General features: G+C 42.5%; 1 protein-coding gene across 3 annotated transcripts; it reads right to left on the bottom strand.

Moving 5' to 3' along the window:
• Positions 1–340: 340 nt before the first annotated feature.
• On the bottom strand, positions 341–24,040 carry LOC124136687. 3 transcript variants are annotated; one of them, XM_048400704.1, is made up of 11 exons: positions 24,018–24,040; positions 21,864–22,458; positions 17,210–17,342; positions 15,853–16,205; positions 14,513–14,630; positions 13,014–13,117; positions 10,506–10,665; positions 9,758–9,960; positions 3,582–3,712; positions 2,036–2,099; positions 341–838 (listed from the first exon to the last, which is right to left on the bottom strand). In XM_048400704.1, exons 2-11 carry the CDS (start codon positions 22,437–22,439, stop codon positions 743–745), a joined length of 1,938 nt encoding a protein of 645 aa, XP_048256661.1. In that variant the 5' UTR covers positions 22,440–22,458; positions 24,018–24,040; the 3' UTR covers positions 341–742. The 3 variants fall into 3 exon arrangements, with proteins under 3 accessions (XP_048256661.1, XP_046358634.2, XP_046358633.2); XM_046502678.2 differs by lacking the exon at positions 24,018–24,040 and adding an exon at positions 23,873–23,964; XM_046502677.2 differs by lacking the exon at positions 24,018–24,040 and adding an exon at positions 22,955–23,219.
• Between the last annotated feature and the right edge of the window lie 443 nt (positions 24,041–24,483).

Raw genomic sequence — 24,483 nt, 5'->3', positions numbered from 1 at the left:
AAGATATCATAGATCACAATTGCAGGCATTGTATTCGAAACTTGTGTTGACAGAGAATCTCACAATACAGGGCGCGTCATGTAATATCAGTAATATATACAGTAAACTACGGTTATAACGAACACGCTTATAACAAACTGACGGATATAACGAATTAATTGTTTGGTCCCGACCATTTTCTGTATATATGCTTGTGACGAACTACGGTTATAACGAATTATAATTGGCTGTCTCTTTGAATTCGTTTTAACCGTAGTTACTGTATTATCATAAACCAAATCGAAATAAACTAAGGCATGCCAGCATATCCCATTCTGAAAATAATAGGAGGGACACTTCGTGGGTATGTATATTGTATTTTGCCATATTTAGATAATTTTATATGAACAACTAAATAATATATTTGTACACAGACATACATTGATAAGGACATCATTATGTGACATGGTATACAAAGTACATGAACAGGTTCTATGCATTCCTATTCGTATAAAAGGTGATAGTTCGTTTGCTTCATCATACATCATCATACCCATTCGTCATTCGTTGTCTGTCTATGATTGTTCACAACCTAAAGCGGTATCTGAAACATCCACTTCTGCCATGGCTGGTGGGTATTGCAACACCCAACCTCCCAATGGTGGGTGTGTTTTAACTTGGTTTGAGTTACATATATAAAGAAATAAACATCTTCTATCTGCTGAGTTAACCAGTACTGTCTGCATCTTACAGTCAGCGTTTCTCATAGCAACGTCAGAGCGTTTGAGAACGTCATGAGGTCCTTGAGAGTCTTCAGTTTCATGTTTCTCTCTAAGTAGCTGTAGTAGAACTCAGGGGCCTGAAACATATCAGATTGACTTTTCACCTGCAACAGCTCACCAAAATTGGAAATTTGTAAAAGCTTATAATTTTTAATGTTACCTTGTAAATGATCCGGTCTGCCATTCATTTAGACTGTTATTCGTAGCCTGTATTGTTTGGCCATGACCTTTGTAATCACCTTGTCAATCTACCCTACACTCGTATATACCCACCTTGTCAATCTACTCTACACTCGTATATACCCACCTTGTCAATCTACACTACACTCGTATATACCCACCTTGTCAGTCTTACCTACGCCCGTATATACCCACCTTGTCAATCTACCCTACACCCGTATATACTCACCTTCTCAATCTATCCCACACTCGTATATACCTACCTGTCAATCTACCCTACACATGAATATACCCACCTTCTAAATCTACCCTACATACGTACATACCCACCTGTCAATCTTCCCTACACTCGTATATACCAACCTGTCAATCTACCCAACACCCGTATAAACCCACCTTCTGAATCTACCCTACACTCGTATATACCAACCTGTCAATATACCCTACGGACGTAAATACCCACCTATCAATCTACCCTACACTTGTATATACCTACATGTAAATCTACCCTACAAATGTATATACCCACCTTCTGAATCTACCCCACACCCGTATATACTCACCTTCTTAATCTACCCAACACCCGTATATACCAACCTGTCAATCTACCCTACACCAGTATTAACCCACCTTCTAATCTACCCAACATCCGTATATACCAACCTGTCAATCTACCCTACACCAGTATAAACCCACCCTCTAATCTACCCTACACCTGTATATACCCACCTGTCAATCTACCCTACACTAGTATAAACCCACCTTCTAATCTACCCAACACCCGTATATACCAACCTGTCAATCTACCCTACACCCATATATACCCACCTGTTAATCTACCCTACACATGTATTTACGACCTCCTCAATCTACGCTGCACCCATATATACCCACCTGTCAATCTACCCTACACTCGTATGTACCCACCTGTCAATCTACCCTACACATGTATATACGACCTCCTCAATCTACGCTGCACCCATATATACCCACCTGTCAATCTACCCTACACTCGTATGTACACACCTGCCAATCTACCCTACACATGTATATACGACTTCCTCAATCTACCCTGCATACGTATATATACCCACCTTGTTTAAGAGATGTTGTAGGAACATCAGCTCCTGCCCTGTCAGCGACCTCAAGGGAGAAGAGCTGTGGTAATGAAACAGATGATCACCTTTAGATTCTGTATTACACAAGCAGATTTTACGTATATTATCTTGAAGCAGACTCCCTTGTAAAGTGGCGAGTGTTGTAGCAACTGGAGATATACAGGTAGAACAATGCCAAGATGAACATAATGTCCAGTTGACTGCCGCCATATATAACTTTTAAAAAGTGCCCATACTTGAACAAAGCAATAGCTAAAACCATTTCTACACTTTTCTGTTACAAGACATATTAGGTGTAATAGGTAAAACTTGACAATTGATCTTTCAAACTTAATTTCTGAAAGACGGAAACCTTGAAAGCTCAACACCGCTTCCTACACCGCTTTTCACTTCCGAAAATATTCTTTTTTTTGAAACTTGAAAACTCAACACGAGAAGCAGGAAGCGTTGTCGAGCCTTCAAGCTTTCCATCTTTCAAAACTAAGTTTGATTAATGAATTGTCAAGTGTTGCCCGGCCCGTAGTAGGTGTTACTAATTTCTTTTGTAAATGGTGTTTATATATTAGTTCCTTTAAAATACAAAAACAGGTCAGGGCAGATTGATCTGTCTGAAGGGATATAATCCTGTTCTTCATTACTTTGGAAGAATGTCATTTCCTGATATCCCCACTTTCAGTGGTGAAGTATCCGTGCATGGTCTGTCTATTGATTAGGAGTCTGGGAAGTCCACAGTATGGCAGCTAGGCACATACTACTCACACGAAGCTCCTCCACATGTAGCACGAGTCTCGTATATATCCCAAAACGTTATGTTAATGTTTAGTATGGTTATATTCAGGACTACATTCCTACTCATATGCAGCTCCTCCACATGTAGCACGAGTCTCGTATATATCCCAAAACGTTATGTTAATGTTTAGTATGTTTATATTCAGGACTACATTTCAACTCACGTGAAGGGGGGAATGGGTGGCCCAGTCGTCTAAAGCAAGGATTCGCTGTGCAGAGTTGCGTCCCTTGGGAATGCCAGAAACCTATGATTTGTTGATTGTGGGTTCGAATCCCGGTTCGCCCCGATTATGTTTCTAGGTTTGTCAGCACCATACCCGTGCTCGTGGGTTTCAACGAAGTTGTGAACGTCTGAGACCTGATCACTTTGGGCTTTCCTCCCACATCAAGCTGTCACGCCGCGATATAACTGGAATACTATTAAAAGCGGCGTTAAAACCCAACTCACTCACTCACTACTCACATGAATCACCTCTACATGTAGCACGAGTCTCGTATATATCCCAAAACGTAATGTTAATGTTTAGAATGGTTATATTCAGGACATTTCTACTCACTACCTTTCAGCTGTCTTTGATCGTCAAGAACATCTAACTGACCACCCACCACAATATCTGGTCTGTCTGATGAAGTGCCGTATAATCACGGGATGGTCGTCTCAAAGGGACGAAGTCTGTTGAAACGTAATGCAGACAGTATGACTGTTATCTCTGTCCGCCCACCCAGGACCTACCTGTACATGCCGATGTTTTTCAACCACTCAGTGACATCTTTGTTGGTCCACCCGGCCACCCTTTCTCCTCCTCCTCCACGCGCGACGACCGCCATTGACGGTTTTGAGGCGGCGTCAGTAACATCCTGCAGCTGAAACAAAACGGTGGAAACAGTCAAGCAGTAACACGTCAAAGCTGGTGTAGTTACTCTCAGGAGTCAAGCAGTAACACGTCAGAGCTGGTGTAGTTACTCTCAGGAGTAGTCAGTCTCGGGATTCGAGCAGTAACACGTCAGAGCTGCTGTAGTCACTCTCAGGAGTCAAGCAGTAACACGTCAGAGCTGGTGTAGTTACTCTCAGGAGTAGTCAGTCTCGGAATTCGAGCAGTAACATGACAGAGCTGTTGTAGTCACTCTCAGGAGTAGTCAGTCTCGGGATTCGAGCAGTAACACGTCAGAGCTGCTGTAGTCACTCTCAGGAGTCAAGCAGTAACACGTCAGAGCTGGTGTAGTTACTCTCAGGAGTCAAGCAGTAACACGTCAGAGCTGGTGTAGTTACTCTAAGTAGTCGTGCAGTAACACGTCAGAGCTGGTGTAGTCACTCTCAGGAGTCAAGCAGTAACACGTCAGAGCTGGTGTAGTTACTCTAAGTAGTCGTGCAGTAACACATCAGAGCTGGTGTAGTTTCTCTAAGTAGTCGTGCAGTAACACGTCAGAGCTGGTGTAGTTACTCTCAGGAGTAGTCAGTCTCGGGATTCGAGCAGTAACACGTCAGAGCTGCTGTAGTCACTCTCAGGAGTCAAGCAGTAACACGTCAGAGCTGGTGTAGTTACTCTAAGTAGTCGTGCAGTAACACGTCAGAGCTGGTGTAGTTACTCTCAGGAGTAGTCAGTCTCGGGATTCGAGCAGTAACATGACAGAGCTGCTGTGGTCACTCTCAGGAGTCAAGCAGTAACACGTCAGAGCTGGTGTAGTTACTCTCAGGAGTAGTCAGTCTCGGGATTCGAGCAGTAACATGACAGAGCTGCTGTAGTCACTCTCAGGAGTAGTCAGTCTCGGGATTCGAGCAGTAACATGACAGAGCTGCTGTAGTCACTCTCAGGAGTCAAGCAGTAACACGTCAGAGCTGGTGTAGTTACTCTCAGGAGTAGTCAGTCTCGGGATTCGAGCAGTAACATGACAGAGCTGCTGTAGTCACTCTCAGGAGTCAAGCAGTAACACGTCAGAGCTGGTGTAGTTACTCTCAGGAGTAGTCAGTCTCGGGATTCAAGCAGTAACATGACAAAGCTGCTGTAGTCACTCTCAGGAGTCAAGCAGTAACACGTCATAGCTGGTGTAGTTACTCTAAGTAGTCGTGCAGTAACACGTCAGAGCTGGTGTAGTTACTCTCAGGAGTAGTCAGTCTCGGGATTCGAGCAGTAACATGACAGAGCTGCTGTAGTCACTCTCAGGAGTCAAGCAGTAACACGTCAGAGCTGGTGTAGTTACTCTCAGGAGTAGTCAGTCTCGGGATTCGAGCAGTAACATGACAAAGCTGCTGTAGTCACTCTCAGGAGTCAAGCAGTAACACGTCAGAGCTGGTGTAGTCACTCTAAGTAGTCGTGCAGTAACACGGTAGAGCTGCTGTAGTCACTCTCAGGAGTCAAGCAGTAACACGTCAGAGCTGGTGTAGTTACTCTAAGTAGTCGTGCAGTAACACATCAGAGCTGGTGTAGTTACTCTAAGTAGTCGTGCAGTAACACGTCAGAGCTGGTGTAGTTACGCTCAGGAGTAGTCAGTCTTGGGATTCGAGCAGTAACACGTCAGAGCTGTTGTAGTTACTCTAAGTAGTCGTGCAGTAACACGTCAGAGCTGGTGTAGTTACTCTCAGGAGTAGTCAGTCTCGGGATTCGAGCAGTAACATGACAGAGCTGCTGTAGTCACTCTCAGGAGTCAAGCAGTAACACGTCAGAGCTGGTGTAGTTACTCTCAGGAGTAGTCAGTCTCGGGATTCGAGCAGTAACATGACAAAGCTGCTGTAGTCACTCTCAGGAGTCAAGCAGTAACACGTCAGAGCTGGTGTAGTTACTCTAAGTAGTCGTGCAGTAACACGTCAGAGCTGGTGTAGTTACTCTCAGGAGTAGTCAGTCTCGGGATTCGAGCAGTAACATGACAGAGCTGCTGTAGTCACTCTCAGGAGTCAAGCAGTAACACGTCAGAGCTGGTGTAGTTACTCTCAGGAGTAGTCAGTCTCGGGATTCGAGCAGTAACATGACAGAGCTGCTGTAGTCACTCTCAGGAGTCAAGCAGTAACACGTCAGAGCTGGTGTAGTCACTCAAAGTAGTCGTGCAGTAACACGGTAGAGCTGCTGTAGTCACTCTCAGGAGTCAAGCAGTAACACGTCAGAGCTGGTGTAGTTACTCTAAGTAGTCGTGCAGTAACACATCAGAGCTGGTGTAGTTACTCTAAGTAGTCGTGCAGTAACACGTCAGAGCTGGTGTAGTTACGCTCAGGAGTAGTCAGTCTTGGGATTCGAGCAGTAACACGTCAGAGCTGTTGTAGTTACTCTAAGTAGTCGTGCAGTAACACGTCAGAGCTGGTGTAGTTACGCTCAGGAGTAGTCAGTCTTGGGATTCGAGCAGTAACACGTCAGAGCTGTTGTAGTTACTCTAAGTAGTCGTGCAGTAACACGTCAGAGCTGGTGTAGTTACTCTCAGGAGTAGTCAGTCTCGAGATTCGACCAGTAACATGACAGAGCTGCTGTAGTCACTCTCAGGAGTCAAGCAGTAACACATCAGAGCTGGTGTAGTTACTCTAAGTAGTCGTGCAGTAACACGTCAGAGCTGGTGTAGTTACGCCCAGGAGTAGTCAGTCTTGGGATTCGAGCAGTAACACGTCAGAGCTGTTGTAGTTACTCTAAGTAGTCGTGCAGTAACACGTCAGAGCTGGTGTAGTTACTCTCAGGAGTAGTCAGTCTCGGGATTCGAGCAGTAACATGACAGAGCTGCTGTAGTCACTCTCAGGAGTCAAGCAGTAACACGTCAGAGCTGGTGTAGTTACTCTCAGGAGTAGTCAGTCTCGGGATTCGAGCAGTAACATGACAAAGCTGCTGTAGTCACTCTCAGGAGTCAAGCAGTAACACGTCAGAGCTGGTGTAGTCACTCTAAGTAGTCGTGCAGTAACACGGTAGAGCTGCTGTAGTCACTCTCAGGAGTCAAGCAGTAACACGTCAGAGCTGGTGTAGTTACTCTAAGTAGTCGTGCAGTAACACATCAGAGCTGGTGTAGTTACTCTAAGTAGTCGTGCAGTAACACGTCAGAGCTGGTGTAGTTACGCTCAGGAGTAGTCAGTCTTGGGATTCGAGCAGTAACACGTCAGAGCTGTTGTAGTTACTCTAAGTAGTCGTGCAGTAACACGTCAGAGCTGGTGTAGTTACTCTCAGGAGTAGTCAGTCTCGGGATTCGAGCAGTAACATGACAGAGCTGCTGTAGTCACTCTCAGGAGTCAAGCAGTAACACGTCAGAGCTGGTGTAGTTACTCTCAGGAGTAGTCAGTCTCGGGATTCGAGCAGTAACATGACAAAGCTGCTGTAGTCACTCTCAGGAGTCAAGCAGTAACACGTCAGAGCTGGTGTAGTTACTCTAAGTAGTCGTGCAGTAACACGTCAGAGCTGGTGTAGTTACTCTCAGGAGTAGTCAGTCTCGGGATTCGAGCAGTAACATGACAGAGCTGCTGTAGTCACTCTCAGGAGTCAAGCAGTAACACGTCAGAGCTGGTGTAGTTACTCTCAGGAGTAGTCAGTCTCGGGATTCGAGCAATAACATGACAGAGCTGCTGTAGTCACTCTCAGGAGTCAAGCAGTAACACGTCAGAGCTGGTGTAGTCACTCAAAGTAGTCGTGCAGTAACACGGTAGAGCTGCTGTAGTCACTCTCAGGAGTCAAGCAGTAACACGTCAGAGCTGGTGTAGTTACTCTAAGTAGTCGTGCAGTAACACATCAGAGCTGGTGTAGTTACTCTAAGTAGTCGTGCAGTAACACGTCAGAGCTGGTGTAGTTACGCTCAGGAGTAGTCAGTCTTGGGATTCGAGCAGTAACACGTCAGAGCTGTTGTAGTTACTCTAAGTAGTCGTGCAGTAACACGTCAGAGCTGGTGTAGTTACTCTCAGGAGTAGTCAGTCTCGAGATTCGACCAGTAACATGACAGAGCTGCTGTAGTCACTCTCAGGAGTCAAGCAGTAACACATCAGAGCTGGTGTAGTTACTCTAAGTAGTCGTGCAGTAACACGTCAGAGCTGGTGTAGTTACGCCCAGGAGTAGTCAGTCTTGGGATTCGAGCAGTAACACGTCAGAGCTGTTGTAGTTACTCTAAGTAGTCGTGCAGTAACACGTCAGAGCTGGTGTAGTTACTCTCAGGAGTAGTCAGTCTCGAGATTCGACCAGTAACATGACAGAGCTGCTGTAGTCACTCTCAGGAGTCAAGCAGTAACACGTCAGAGCTGGTGTAGTTACTCTAAGTAGTCGTGCAGTAACACATCAGAGCTGGTGTAGTCACTCTCAGGAGTAGTCAGTCTCGAGATTCGACCAGTAACATGACAGAGCTGCTGTAGTCACTCTCAGGAGTCAAGCAGTAACACGTCAGAGCTGGTGTAGTTACTCTAAGTAGTCGTGCAGTAACACATCAGAGCTGGTGTAGTCACTCTCAGGAGTCAAGCAGTAACACGTCAGAGCTGGTGTAGTTACTCTAAGTAGTCGTGCAGTAACACATCAGAGCTGGTGTAGTTACTCTAATTAGTCGTGAAGTAACACGTCAGAGCTGGTGTAGTTACTCTAAGTAGTCGTGCAGTAACACGTCAGAGCTGGTGTAGTTACTCTCAGGAGTAGTCAGTCTCGAGATTCGACCAGTAACATGACAGAGCTGCTGTAGTCACTCTCAGGAGTCAAGCAGTAACACGTCAGAGCTGGTGTAGTTACTCTAAGTAGTCGTGCAGTAACACATCAGAGCTGGTGTAGTCACTCTCAGGAGTCAAGCAGTAACACGTCAGAGCTGGTGTAGTTACTCTAAGTAGTCGTGCAGTAACACATCAGAGCTGGTGTAGTTACTCTAAGTAGTCGTGCAGTAACACGTCAGAGCTGGTGTAGTTACTCTAAGTAGTCGTGCAGTAAAATGACAGATATTCTGTAGTCAATCTCAGGATTCGAGCAGTAACATAACAGAGCTGGTGTAGTCAGTCTCAGTAGTCGAGCAGTAACACGTCAGAGCTGGTGTAGTCACTCTCAGGAGTCACCACTCAACTCTAGCGTGAATCAATATGCACTATCTATTCTAACATGGACCCATGTATTCTAACACGAACCCATCTATTCTAACATGAACACATCTTTTCTAACACGAACCCATCTATTCTAACATGAACCCATCTATTCTAACATGAAGACATCTATTCTAGCACGAACCCATCTATTCTAACATGAACCCATCTATTCTAATATGAACCCATCTATTCTAACATGAACACATCTATTCTAACACGAACCCATCTATTCTAACACGAACCCATCTATTCTAGCACGAACCCATCTATTCTAACATGAACCAATCTATTCTAACATGGACCCATGTATTCTAACATGAACCCATCTTTTCTAACATGAACCCATCTATTCTAATATGAACCCATCTATTCTAACATAAACCCATCTATTCTAACATGAACCCATCTATTCTAACACGAACCCATCTATTCTAGCACGAACCGATCTATTCTAACATGAACCCATCTATTCTAACATGGACCCATGTATTCTAACACGAACCCAACTATTCTAACATGAACACATCTATTCTAACACGAACCCATCTATTCTAACATGAACCCATCTATTCTAACATGGACCCATGTATTCTAACACGAACCCATCTATTCTAACATGAACACATCTATTCTAACACGAACCCATCTATTCTAGCACGAACCCATCTATTCTAACATGAACCCATCTATTCTAACATGGACCCATGTATTCTAACACGAACCCATCTATTCTAACATGAACCCATCTATTCTAACATGGACCCATCTATTCTAACATGCTTGAATCAGTCTACCCTAGCATGAACCTCCCTCCTCTGGTATAAACCTCTCCGCTCAAGCATGAACCTATACGTATGAATTCATGGGATACTGGAATAACAAATCGGCATAGCATATAACTGCACCTTCTCTTCCTCCTCTGTAATTCGTCCATTATCCCCGAGCTCTCTCACGAGTTCTTTCAACTTGGCGCCAAAGTCTTTCCCAGGACTCATGTCAAAGTACAACTTCGTCCCCAGAATGATCCCCAGCCAGCTTGTAGGTTGGTACCCCCCCTGCAGCAGCACCGGCACCATCGTCTTCTTCAGCTTGTACGTGTACTCCGCCTCTGCAACAAGCACCAGTGTAGAATCCTAGCGTGGTAGTCTCAATACTAAGAGTACGCTAATTGTTTGTTCCTATGTTTAAATTATGCATTTGTCATTGCAAATATAAACTTACGTTTTTGTGTCTATTTGTATAAGTATAATCTCCACAGCGTCCACAGTCGAGTCTGGATCAGACAATTCAGTGATTACATATACTGATACTATTGATACGAGTAGTGAATGCTTGTTAAAGCCCCCATAAGACCCTCGTGAAAAATGGCCTTCAGCATCCCCTGCTTGCCGTGAGGGTCGACGAACGGGATCGGGCGGTCAGGCCATATATAACAATATCTATCTTAGGCCCGCCAGAAACCTATATTTGTAGGTTCGAATCCGGGTTCGTCCCGAATGTATTTCTAGGTATGTCAGGTAAGACCTGCATTACTTCGGACTTTTTTCCCACATTAAGCTGTCACACCATGATATAACTGGAAATCCGTCAAAAGAGCGTTACGCCAAACTCATTCAGTCACTCACTCACATAACCATATCTAGTGTCACCAACCTTGCCTACAATTCTGCGATTCAAAGTATGACTCCGACACAAACAAAATAACAGCACTGGCCTTCTCCACGGCGTTCGCCATCGCCCCCAGCGTGCTGCCGGCCATGTCATCAATGTCAATCCAGAGCCGAAATCCCTCACTCTTCAGTCGATCATAGACCTGGCGTTCAGTTGACAAAACATTCTGTACCGGATGTGATTCCAAAGTATTTCATGCCGTTGTTTGTACAGACTTAGTAATGAACTGTATCGGACAGATACATGCTCCTGGCAACTATCCTTTTAAGTTTGCTTAAGGTTTGAATTGATAACAATGGAGTACAGACCTATGGCTAAAGTATAAAAAGGCCACTATTTCTGGAGACAATATACCTATGAGCATATGCTGAACCAAAATAATGTTTCGCCACAAGTTTGTACTTCTAGCTACCTTCTGGCGTGGACTGAACTGTCTTCTGGGGTATTATGCAGAGCTACATCCCTTAGTAGTGCCAGGATCCGAAAATTGTTGGTTGAGGATATATGACACATGTCAAATATACGAGTTAGCTCTATTGAATAACTTTGGAGCCATTTGGGGACAAAGCAATCAACAACAAAACAGTACAGAATCACTGCGTCTGGTACTTCGGTTTGGTCATGTTTTGGTAACAGAATGGAGCTATTTTCTTGACTGGGAATTTCTTGGGGGTAGTGATCCGACACGATCATCTTGTCAGTAACTGAGAACAGATTGGAGGCATTAGTATTCATGTTTGTTGCTTCACTCATTGGGTCTCCTCTTTAAAATTGGTTTCGGATGGTATCATACGAAGCGTATCAGAAAGTTTTGAGCCTGTCATATCCAGGTTGTTGTTCTGCTCACGTGTGAGATATATTAGTATTCATAGAGTCAAAATTCACAATTGGGTGTGATTGAGTCCAGCCAATTGTTTATGGTTGACTTCGAGGTATCATACTCCTTGGCATGAACAAACCTGTATGTAACCTAAGAAGGTCAATCGCCCAAAGAATATAAATGAAAGGTTGCATGGCGTTCATGGGCGGCAGACCCATCATAGGCCAAAATCAAATGTTGAGGGACGGAAGTTCAGTGTGAGTGTGGGGAGACTTGGTAAGATGGACCCGGCTCTGGCAACAGCAGCAGAAGAAGACAGGGATGCCATCGACAACCTGGTCCTGAACAATACGCGAATTATACCCCATGAGTTAGAGGAGACCACTTCTCGAATAGGTCAATAGAAGCAATCCTTCATAAACATCTACATATGTCAAAGGTTTGTTCCCAATGTATTCCTAGAATGCTATCTGATGAAGGCGATGCGGTTCACTACCTCTAATGTCCTGTAAAACAGATATAGTTGCAAACCCGGTTTTCATTTGGAGGCTAGTCACAGGTGATGAGACCTGGGCCCACTTGCACAAAGTGATCTTTGTGCTAAGATGATCTTAACTCCCATACTTTAACATAGGCGTACGATAGTCTTAGCGCTAAGATCGCTTTGTGCAAGTGGGCCCTGGATCCAGCACGAAGATAGCGAGAGTAAAGAAGAACCCATGGAGTGGAACCACTTCGGGTCTCACAATGAGCAAGACGTTGAAAGCGACCAGATCCACTAAAACAGTTAGGGCCACCTTCTTTTTGGCACCGCTTTCTCGAAGGCATTATACACACCGATCATGTACCATGTGGAACAATGATGAATAGTGAATATTATCGAAGACTTATTGAAAGGATCGCGCAAATCATCAAAGGCGCGCGTCTCGGCAAACGTGGACATGGTGTTCTCCTCCATCAGGACAATGTACCTGTTCACACCAGTCTATAGTTGAAGTAAGGAAATGAGAGTCTACCCTATCTCGATCTGGGCCCCAGTCCCTCTCACCTGTTTTCAAATTGACAAAACACGTTCATGGCCAGATATTTAACAAGGACCTAGGATTAGTTGCTCCGGTCGAGGGCTGTTTTAAAGAACACGATTTGACCTTCTACAAAACAGGGATGAACTGCTAGGGAATGTTGATAAATAATTGAAGCTTATGATAATATTTCAGTTCTACATATGTCAGGCTCAAAATGTTTTGACTTAATTGACTTCTTTGTTCTTTGTTACTGATACATAATGTCCTGTCTGAGAGAAATATAATATTCAATAATTCACACATCTTGGATTGTCCGGTGTACTTAATATTCGTTTTATTGTGATAAATACCCATGGACCTGTTCGCCATCTTACCATATATAAATGGGATAGTCCAAGCGACCAGGAGTTCCCACTAGAATCGAGTACTGGTGAGATCCCCTTTTGTCTCGGTCATGAGGCAACATATAATTTGGACGGCTAGTTTCAGGACTATGTCATTTGCACCAGCCAGTGGGTTCAGGGCATTTGGTATGGAATTGGGAACTGAGATATACTACACTGGATATCGAGGATGTGTTTCACGGTAGAAGTGGAGAATAAGGTCGTTTGAAATTATCGAAATTCCAATGTAATAATAACATACTTCTAGTACGGTTTTCTGATTGTACCAGGAGTAACTCAACATCACGTGACCAGATTTGGGTGGTATCGCGGTCATCGACATCGATGATTGTCTGCGTCGAATATCTGAAATTCAACATCAACATCATGAACTAATGTAGTAACTTCGAAAACATTATTGATTCAAAACTTGAAGACAAGCTTTGTTTTGATGGATAACGTGAATGTAAGTCTTGAAGAACCAGGTGTCTTTACAATGACTTTCAAATCACATCTTGTCATAGGAAGGTTCACGTTATATGGAAGGAGTTTAATCAGGGTTACAACGTTCAATGCTTCTGTAAAGTTTTCAAAAGGTGTTATGGTAGACATGTTGAGAAATTTCCAAATTTGACGCAATCTTGACTTGTAATACATGTTCCCGTGTTTGTTCAGGTAAACAGTTGACTTGCCTTTGCATGTGTTTGTGATGGGCACCACCGGTGGGGCAGGATATATGCTCACCTTTTCGCAAACACCTTGTATCTTTACCATTTGATAGTGATTTATAAATACATGGTTATAATAGTCGAAATGGTATAATGGACTCTTCTTATGACTGAGGAAAGGGTTTAGTCCTCGTCGTGATACCGATGCTTCGGTATTAAGTGAATGTGTTAGTGTGCATATTAGGGCTGGGACGATTCAAACTTCACTACCCGGGTACCCACCCCGCTATTATCCGACCCTACCCGGGTACCCGCTGTAGGTCTCAAGAGATAGGTATAAACTGTCCGATTGGGAAAAGTTTGACCGTAGCCATAGCAAAATGTATTTAGATACACGTATAAAACGATCTGGTCATGCATACACTGATGTTTACTGCATGAATTTTTATCTTTTTTTTCAAACATATAAAAGTCAGAAGGAATGCGTGCACAGTCGGAAAGAAAGCGGAACATTAGTGGCTTGTAGTGTGACCATAGAGTTTTAGATAAGTTTTGTCTTTAAACAATATATCACGTGACTAAGCACGGGTCCAGGTTGTCCTGCTCAGTACCCACCCGACCCGAGAACCCGAGTTACCCGTCTCAGCCCTAGTGCATGTTTGCAAACGCGTGTACGTGGTCATGAGCGAAAGTATGGAGTTATTCAATGACGATTTTGAATAAAGACGCCATTGGACTAAGATGTGAGAAATTATTTTTTAAAACAAAACGCCAGAAAATCCAATTTCGTTGTTCAAGTTACGGTGGCAAGCGTATATTAGGGGATCAACGTTGTTTCGTACAATCTTTGGATGAACGAAATCTTGATAAATTTGAAAGATGTTCCGTATTAGAGACTCTATGAAATTTGTTTTCATCTCAATATAGACTATGTAACTGCCTGTTCTCTCAAGATGCGCATGTATCTGGATATTATATATACCCTAAGGGTCGTATGTCCAGCTGGCATTCAATGCATAGTATGATAAGAGAGAAAGGGGCGGTCATGTCTTAATATAGCTACATTTCGAACGATAAACATTCTGGAACCTACTGGATTCTTGGATTTTCTTGGTGGCAAGGCCCCATCGAGTGAACTGGGCAGCCTTGGCGATGTGTGCGTTACCAGACGCTTCCTTCTCCTTCAGTACGTCCATCACACCTTCGTCAGCCTAGGGGAAGATAACTCAATTTGTATTATCCTATGAAAGAGAACGTGGACATTCAGCAACATGTAAATAGTCGTATTTCATGAATTCTGGGTTAACTGCATATCCCTCAGCATAGTATTCATGTAGGTTTTTTTGTAGTAAATAGAAATTAGGTATACAATTTGATACGGTGTATGTGCCACGACAGCCGCCAATTGTGTCGTGTAATGTGAAGTCACATGAACTAGTGAAACTAGTGAGTCCAGTTCCGGATTGAGGTTAACCATCAAGGAGACAAAGAAGCCAAAGTTTGATTAAAGTAATATAGTCTGTAGATATTACTGTTTTTATATTTTATGTATCGGGTAAGAATTGCCCCAATTATACAGAGACACTTTTCATACATCGAATTAATTACAGCCTTTGGACACCATCTTCCCGCGGCAAGAGAGTTAACTGACTTTAAAAGTCCAGTTTCCACCCTTGCCGAACTTGGCTGGAATTCCTTGACTCGATCGTAGCGCCACCAGTGGCTATTACGAGTTATGTCCTTTCTAGGCCTCTCCTATTGACCAATCAGATTCAACCTCTCGTATCACTTGCATTTGCTTCAAACAAAACGGTGGCGCCCAGTCAAAACGATCTGATTGATAATCAAGATCTATATTGTGATAAAACGAGTCTTACATCGCGAAGTGCATCAAATCACGTGAGCACCTTGATTAAAAGCATGAAAAGATTTAGAAAATATCTGTTGACAACGAGTTAGCGGTGCACATGCTTTGCAAATCCTGCAATCGACCGAAATCTGCATGACACTTTACGAACCGGATTTCGATTTCAGTGCGCGATTTTGATTGGCCTATGCATAGACTCGTTAGTCCAGCCAAAATGTAACTCCATAATACCAGCCTAGTTCGGCAAGGGTGGAAACTGGACTTTTATAGTCAGTTAACTCACTTGCCTCGGGAAGATGTTTGACACTGACTGGTAATGTGGTTGAATCATGGTTCGTTTTAGTGTGCTGATACAAACTTGCAGCTATTACCATTGACTTCGGGTTTTGAAAACTATTCAGCTATGTGAACAATAACATACAAAGTGGCATAAGACAGACACGGCTGTTCATTTTCTAAGGAAAAGATTAATTGTGTCATTTTGATTGGATTATTTTTTGTTCGAAAGCTCCATAATCAACCTCCACCAGGCGTACCACCCGTATATATATACTAAGCATACTTACGTTGAGAATACTTTTGTTTTGGTCATTAAAGGAGAGTTCCCTGATACATCCTATAGCCTCCTCCTGCTCCACCTCTGATCCCCCTTTAAGGATTGTTTTTAGGGTTTTCAAAACCCCCTTCTCCATCAGCAGGCGTTTGTTGTCGTCATTCTTGGCCAAGGCTGTCAGTCCGTTCAGCAGTTCCCGGGCGCTGAAGAAAGTGGTCCCCTGGATACAGCGATGATGGGGATCCTCCCAAGCCTTCTTGATCATGTCGATGAGGAAATCGAACACACTAACGTCTGCTGAAAGGACTTTGTTTTTCGCCTCGTCCACGATGTGGGTTAACACCAACAGAGTCGTGAGTTTCACTTCTGCCAAAGAGATAAACTACATGTAAAGATCCGGGTAAGAATAGGTCTTCAGCAACCCATGCTTGCCGTAAAAGGCGACTATGCTTGTCGTAAGAGGCGACAAACGGGATCGGCAGGCTCACTAACTTGGTTGATGCATGTCATCGTATCCAAATTGTGTAGATCGATGCTCGCGATATCAATCACTGGATTGTCTGTTCTAGACTCGATTATTACAAACCGACGTCATATGCCTGGAAAATTGTCCAGTACGGCGTTAAACAACAAACAAACAAACCTGCATAAAAACTTTGAAGGTAGTTATATTGTGTGTAATTACCAGCTGATTTCACTCTTGGTTCATTGATGATATGAAACAAATTAGCATATTTGTCAAAGTGGCTGAAATAAATAGGATGTAATATCACTCCATTTAATCAACAGAAAGGCAAAAGAAACTATACCTCTCAGTTGATTTTATCATATGTTTGATTTACAACTGGAAATATCTTAAGTTAGCGCTATGATATCCAAAACGTGAACTGCATAGGGGCTTAGTTAGCACCTTAAAGAATAGTTCTACATGGTTTTAATTTTTAAAATATAATAAACAATTCGCACAATACACAAGTGCTTATCTTGGAAAATCAATATATTTGGGAAATTTTTGGCACATATTTACATTTCAAACATAGTAGGGGACATTTGGTTGCAAATTCATTTCTTACCCCAGTCTTCATTGAACCAATTTTTTTTTACACAAAATCACCCAGACACGGATTACTTTTAATAAACTTGCAGGAGTGAGTGTTTGTTATATAGACAAAGTCAAATTTAACAACAGTTCTTTCAATTTTCAGTTACATAAAAGACTCAGTATATTTTCTTTTGCCCCTCAGTTTACATAGAAAAATCAGAGACTCAGATTCAGAATTATTTCTCCCTTGATCTCAAATGACGAGATAATCGGCAATGTTTCGTAGTTCCAGTACTGTGCAGAAACACGGGAGTGTAGACAGACTTACTTGTTGACTTAGCTTTAAGGAAGGGGAGGAGGATGTCAACTGCATCCAGCTCTCTGTACTTTTGTCTGGTCGCATGGTTCTGGGCACAGTTGTACATGATGCCAACAGCGGTGTCAAAGGGAAGATCGTCATCCTACAACATACAGACTACACAGTTGTACATGATGCCAACAGCGGTGTCAAAGGGAAGATCGTCATCCTAAAACATACACACTACACAGTTGTACATAATGCCAACAGCGGTGTCAAAGGGGAGATCGTCATCCTACAACATACACACTACACAGTTGTACATGATGCCAACAGCGGTGTCAAAGGGAAGATCGTCATCCTACAACATACACACTACACAGTTGTACATGATGCCAACAGCGGTGTCAAAGGGAAGATCGTCATCCTAAAACATACACACTACACAGTTGTACATGATGCCAACATCGGTGTCAAAGGGGAGATCGTCATCATACAACACACAGACTACACAGTTGTACGTGATGCCAACATCGGTGTCAAAGGGAAGATCGCCATCCTACAACATACAGACTACACAGTTGTACATGATGCCAACAGCGGTGTCAAAGGGAAGATCGCCATCCTACAACATACAGACTACACAGTTGTACGTGATGCCAACAGCGGTGTCAAAGGGAAGATCGCCATCCTACAACATACAGACTACACAGTTGTACGTGATGCTAACAGCGGTGTCAATGGGGAGATCGTCATCCTACAACATACACACTACACAGTTTTACATGATGCCAACAGCGGTGTCAATGGGGAGATCGTCATCCTACAACACACAGACTACACAGTTGTACATGATGCCAACAGCAGTGTCAAAGGGAAGATCGTCATCCTACAACATACACACTACACAGTTGTACATGATGCCAACATCGGTGTCAATGGGGAGATCGTCATCATACAACATACACACTACACAGTTGTACGTGATGCCAACATCGGTGTCAATGGGGAGATCGTCATCCTACAACATACATACTACATTCAAAACGACATTCTACTAAATGGTGTTTGTGAAACCATCTATAGAGTGAGTGAGTTGGACTTAACGCCGCTTTATGACGGTGTGTCAATTTGATGTGGGAGGAAAGCCCGAAGTGATGGAGGTGTTAGACGTTTACTGCATCTATGAAGGACACACTTGACTGTTAAAGGTGACTAATGACAGGTTTCTTGACCTAGATGCTTTAGAAACAACAAAACAAGGATGCAAAAATATATCATGGAACATTCCATCAACAAGTCGACTAAACTATTTTCATCAATGAATATCGTGATCCACTATTGTATTGTACCAACATGTTTATATATAGGTAGTTCGTAAAGTTCGGAATCATCCCAAAATCGAAATCTGATCATTTGGCTGTGACAGTGAATCCTACCAACCACATGACATACCACGTGATTACTGTCTACCCGTACATGCTTGTGTCTGGGATTTTATCGAAATAAATAAATTGTTCCATTAGAATAAAAAATGATACTACATTGTTGCAAGATGTTTTTAAAAGAGAATAATTAGGTTAATAGTCTTAATTAAATACATATCTGGTTTTGCAGCGGTAACTGAAAACAAATATCTGGACTTAATGGAAATCTCCGTGTTGGTTGAAGCCTTGTCACAACTGAATTTTGTTTAAATGAGATACGTTTTATGGTTTGAAATGTTTGAAATTGATAAATAATGTTGCTTTTAGCTGTATTAGTACATTCAGTTAAACATTATTTTAATAGGAATAAAATGTGTTTAGTTCACCGACATCTTGCGTTATAGTCACTGCCACGACCTTTTGTTTGTATGTATTCAGTTTGGCAATGTAGACCGCTCGGCCCAGTATGCACAAACATTTCACAAACAATATATTGATGAAAGGTGCATCCAATGCGTCACTATGACCTCACATGACCCTGCATGCTCTAAACGACCAACTATGAAAACCCGACTCTCGTGTCACAGCTACTATCTACAGCTCCAGATAAAGGGAGGACGCGTCTATTTTATTAATCCCATCCCAACCTTTATTTCTATTTTGGAGACAACGAAGATGCCACCTTATCTTAGTAGAAATATCTTATCGCGATTGTCGAAACGGCTTCTAGGGTCAAAGTTCAAACTGTTCCGCCACAAGTATGAATCTTCACGCGGTCATCCGTACCATGTTGTCTAGACTTGCACAAGTCTCTAGGGCAATAATTATTAGTTTAAGTAATAATTTCTAGATTATGTTAATAGTAAGAACTAGTTGTCCCTTTAAGAGACTGGAGTCTGTCCATATGTCTAGACTTGCCTATTAGGAGGATAGAATTACAACACATCCATTGACGTATCTTTCAGTACAGACTTGGAGCAAGGCTACATGTGTCCTAAATGACACTGCACATGAAAGGTTAAAAGTATGTCGCCTGGTTTTGTTTGTTTTACGGATCCGTCTATCTTAAAAATCGAAAATTTCAAAAACAACTCTGAAAGACAAAGGCCTTGTTACACCGACGGTAAAGATCGCTTCGACAATAAATGAGGTTTTAGATATATAATATTTATAAGCACCTCAACCAGGCCAAGATTGTTGTATCACTTGCCGATCCAAATCAATTTTAGGATGATTACAAAACTCCTGTAGAATGCATTTAATCATTTTCGACCTACAGACCAAATATTTGACTATCAAAATCCATAAACCCAAACAAAAAGTCTGGCGTTTTAAATCCTGGTTTGTACCCATGCTGTTATGTTGTTGAAGACATGAAGTATACACCAGAACGAGTAACTAAAATGTCACCAACCCAATTTTTGTATGAGTTATTTTCGGTTGTAAGTCATATTTACATGTTGAATCTTTAAAGCCTGGTGTCTGTTGCGGATGGCGCCTCGTACATAACTCAGACGGCAAAGTGGCAGGGGAAGATTTCAGTTATATTGTTCTTATAATGAACCTGTCAACTAACTTGATTATTAGCTCACCTTACGTCAACCTGAAAGTTGTATAATACTATAAAATATGTACATAATTTTGAATTTCTTTATAAACTTTTAACAACAAGATACCAGTGGGAGCATGTCCATGTTTTGTATGTACCATGCCACTCCAGCATAATCACAACAATAAATCACACACGTGACTCGAGCCTGTCTTGGATGATTGACAGGTGCCCAATATAGCCCAGAAATATGCCGGAACAGTCAGTGAAAGTCACGCGTGTGAGTCAAGGCATACAAGACGAGGTTAGTGCAACTGTACAAGTCTTTACGCGAGGAACCGCAATAATGACAAAACTCGTGCCGTTCACCTCTAACACAGACATGTTTAATCTCAAAACAATGTTATTATTATGTTTATGTGTCACATCTATGTTATTATTATGTTTATGTGTCACATCTAAACACCGTTAACACGAAATCCCCGAGGGGGTGTGGTGGGCGTTAAGCATTGTCATTTGTCAGGTTTTTGTTTTTGCAAACATCATTGTTTATTTACATGAGCATCTGGATGCCGGCACATTCTGCTTCTGACATATAATATAAAGCCATTTGACCTCCACTGACATTTTTTTTTAAAGAATTGTGCAAGAAAGTAAGAAATTTGCAACAAATTCATTCACGGTATATAATTGGGTATTTCTTAAATGAATCACTGGTTTATCTGGGAGAAAATGTGTGTGCAGCTGATTGCGATGTCCGGCTTGGTTTGACCCATGTGTTATCGCCTGTTCGTTGATCTGAAGAAATACGAGGCGAGGTCCTCTTGTCAACAGTCAAAAAATGCGAAATGTAATTAATGCGAGCAAGGACCATTCGCATTTTCGCAATTGACTTTCCTCTCGCATTTATTTCAAGGATTTACAGTATATAAAGAACCGATAAACCAGGTCATATTTAAACACCGAAGCAGGACTATACTCAAACAGATAAACATATCTTGGAAAGTACATACTCGTCTACAGAGTTTATGTGGCTTCAGTTGGCGACCATTTTGGAATAATTATTGATATAATTATTGATTAATGTTACTAAAAGCAGAATGAAGATGTCATCACTATGATCTTATCGTGATTTATAAGTACCCATATAAGAAGTGATATGTCACTATGCTGAGCTGGGTCAACTACAAAAGAAATGTTTAGGCCGAGACATTAAAACTGCCCCCGTCACTGTGTTCAAAAACAAATATTTTTCTCAAACCTTTTTTCTTTAATTTAAAGCAGGAGAATCTCTGCACTTGCACACAGCAGACGTAATTCAAAATTGACATATCATTTTATTAGTTTAAATAAAATCAGTAAATGCACTAACGTGTTACTAGATTTTCTGGTTCATCGATCACTTGATTGTTTTGTTTGTGAACACACCGCCGTCGCATGGCAGGACCACTACTGTGCGACGTTAGGCAATAAATGCTTACTTTTTTTATGCGAATTGTGTTAGTGACGGCGGCTACCGGGAGAGCAGGACATGCTTACCCTTTTCGCGAACAACTGGTGTCATCACTCATTCTCAGTGTTCCATTCATATATTTTCAAAGTTTTTTTGGCCTTTTGGCCAAATGGAATCAGCGGATAAACTAGATTGGTTATTCTCTTGCATTGACAATTTATATTTATATGATAAGAGTATATAAACACAGGTTACCGATATGACTGGTAAGGTCTTCCCGATGGCTTTCACGTCCGCTAGGAGGTACTTGAACAACCCTGTCTGGGAAATCTTCTCCCCAAGAGACCAACTGTTGTCACTGGCCGTCCACAGACTCTTCCGCATCTCCATCACCAGCTTCACCTCGATAGCATCCTGGTGCTTGTGGATGAAATCACACGTCAGAATGTCCATCGTACCAATGGCAAACTCATACAGATCATACATGCGTTTTGCGAACCCTTTAACTGCCAGATAATTCCCCATGATTCCACGTATGCTGTCTGATGAATACGTTCCAAAGGCTTTACTTATGTTTGTTGACAGGGCTTCAAAAATCTGTCCCTTATCTCTCTTCTTAGCTTGAAGGAGATTTAGAAAGTCGTCGAATCCTTGAAGAGTTGACTGGAGTTCCGGGTGAATCTTGATGTCGTGTTGTAGCTGTTCCTCCTCAGTGAGAATCTTACGGCCTGTTCTTGTGTGGGCGACTGACCCTCCAGGTCCACCACCATGGCCGGTGCGGTTAGCAGGGACGACATCTACCTTGGACGACCTCCTCATCGACATGGACATGTCTTACTATTAAGGGTACCTGAAGTAAGTAACAGTTACAGAAAGAGTTAGAGTGAGTGAGTGAGTGAGTTTGGTTTTACGCCGCTTGTAGCAATATTCCAGCAATATCACGGCGGGGGACACCAGAAATGGGTTTCCCAAATTGTACCCATGTGGGGATTCTAACCCAGGTCTTTGACGTGACGAGCGAACTCTTTAGTTGCTGTGCAGAGTTGCGCCATTTAGTCGTGCCACAATCCTAAGGTCGTGGGTTCGAATCCCAGACTCGCTGAATCTGTTTGGGTTTCGCCAAAGTGTTTAACGTCCAAGACCTGCATCACCCTGACCTAACTGAAATACTGTTCAATGCGGAACTAAACCGACCTCACTCGCAACCCTACCGTCATGTGTATGTAGTTTACATAACAGCATAGGGGTTATACCGCATCTACCTCGATTAGGTATTTGACACGACAACGGACTTCGTCGAGGGGACATTAGAATCAGTTCTCGGTACAAGCGTAAGTACAACTTACCTGACTAGACACGGGTCGAAAACACAGGGTCCAGAATGAACATGTATTTCGGCCAACACGATCAGCGTTGCAGTGATTATATCATTAACAAGTCTATAGTTTAAAGTATTGATCTCACACAAATCGTGTATTCTGTATAACTGTCTTATCCCAGAGTGCGCACGTCGGTGGGGTATTAGCACCAGCTAGCAAGCAGGAAGTAAATAAGACCGAACCATAAATTCTACTGGGCTGAGGTGTACGATTACCCATGCCTTTCGGCGAGTAAACCCATGTTAGCTACACTTGGTTACAATCTAGTTCTGCGTGGTTTGTTCGAGAGGTTGTTGTGTCTTTGTTCGTCTTATCACGCAACGCCAGATCGATTTCAAGTGTTTTTTTCTAGCGTTGATTTTCAAATCAGGTTATACGTATTCTATATTTGAGCATTGTTTATTGCTGCAAATATCATACATATATCAGCACTCATCTTCCCCATGAATATATTTAACACATTTTTGTCCTGTATTTATTATAAACTCATTATGGAACGTACATACAACTGTTTACCGTTGTTCACCTTTCACAACCTCGACATTGTTCTGATTGCTCATGTACATGGACGTTCTCGGTTAGATGAACTTGTATAGTGTTGCCAGGGTGTTATCGGTTAGATGAACTGTCTTGGTGGTGGCAAGAAAACCGGTGCGTGTGCAAAAATAATTGTGTTTTAAGGTCTGCTAGTTTAGTCTATTCTAAAATATATTTTGAATACTTTTGAAATGATTGAGAAGCACATAGAGCGTAAATAAATATAAGTAAATATATATCAGTAAGTACAAGAAAGTAGATATGGGTAAGTCAGTCAGTCAGTCAAAAAATCAAGCAATCAAGAATATGTTGACGAGACTGTTGATCGCCGTGGATCATCGGCCTTACCTGACAATGCCCCTTCCCTGTATACGGCTTGTGTCTTTGAACATGTGCCAACGGTAATTTATCACCACGAATCGTCATAGCGTGAACGTGGCAGTTACCCTGCGATAAATCACTTAAATCAAACGTTATTGACTTTGGTACGTACCTTTGTTTCTATTGACTTATGTTTATCATAAGGAGGGCTTGACTGCTTCCGCAATGTAGGGGCGCCTCCGTGGTCTAGTGGTATAACGTCCGCCCGGAAAGCGGAAGGTCCGGGGTTCGATCCCCGGCCGCGTCATACCAAAATACGTTAAAAAATGGTCGAGCCGAAGACCCGGGTTCGATTCCCGACATGGGTACAATGTGTGAAGCCCATTTCTGGTGTCCCCCGCCGTGATATTGCTGGAATATTGCTAAAAGCGGCGTAAAACCATACTCAGTCACTCCTAAAAATCACGTATTTCTTAAAGGGGCAGGTTGTGTCAGACGCCTTGGGCATGCTTGGATTTAAAGGGGGACTGTGCACATACGTTTGGTTCCCATGTCTACCTAGTTCGAGATGGGGGTAATTAACGTGTGTGAAGCTGACATTGTCTCTGTGTGATTCGGGTTAACATTAACTGACAAAT

Source organism: Haliotis rufescens, unplaced genomic scaffold (genome assembly GCF_023055435.1).
Source record: "Haliotis rufescens isolate VD_foot unplaced genomic scaffold, xgHalRufe1.0.p SCAF_1, whole genome shotgun sequence".
Classification (NCBI taxonomy): domain Eukaryota; kingdom Metazoa; phylum Mollusca; class Gastropoda; order Lepetellida; family Haliotidae; genus Haliotis; species Haliotis rufescens.
Note: the sequence above shows the minus strand (reverse complement) of the source record. Positions and strands in the feature narration are given on the sequence as shown.

Coding starts and splice junctions, on each gene's coding strand:
- LOC124136687 (XM_048400704.1), bottom strand. CDS start 22,439: ATGTCCATGTCGATGAGGAGGTCGTCCAAGGTAGATGTCGTCCCTGCT. Junction 16,206..17,209: donor CCTTAAAGCTAAGTCAACAA/GTAAGTCTGTCT, acceptor TCTCTTTGGCAG/AAGTGAAACTCACGACTCTG. Junction 14,631..15,852: donor AAAACAAAAGTATTCTCAAC/GTAAGTATGCTT, acceptor ATCTTCCCCTAG/GCTGACGAAGGTGTGATGGA.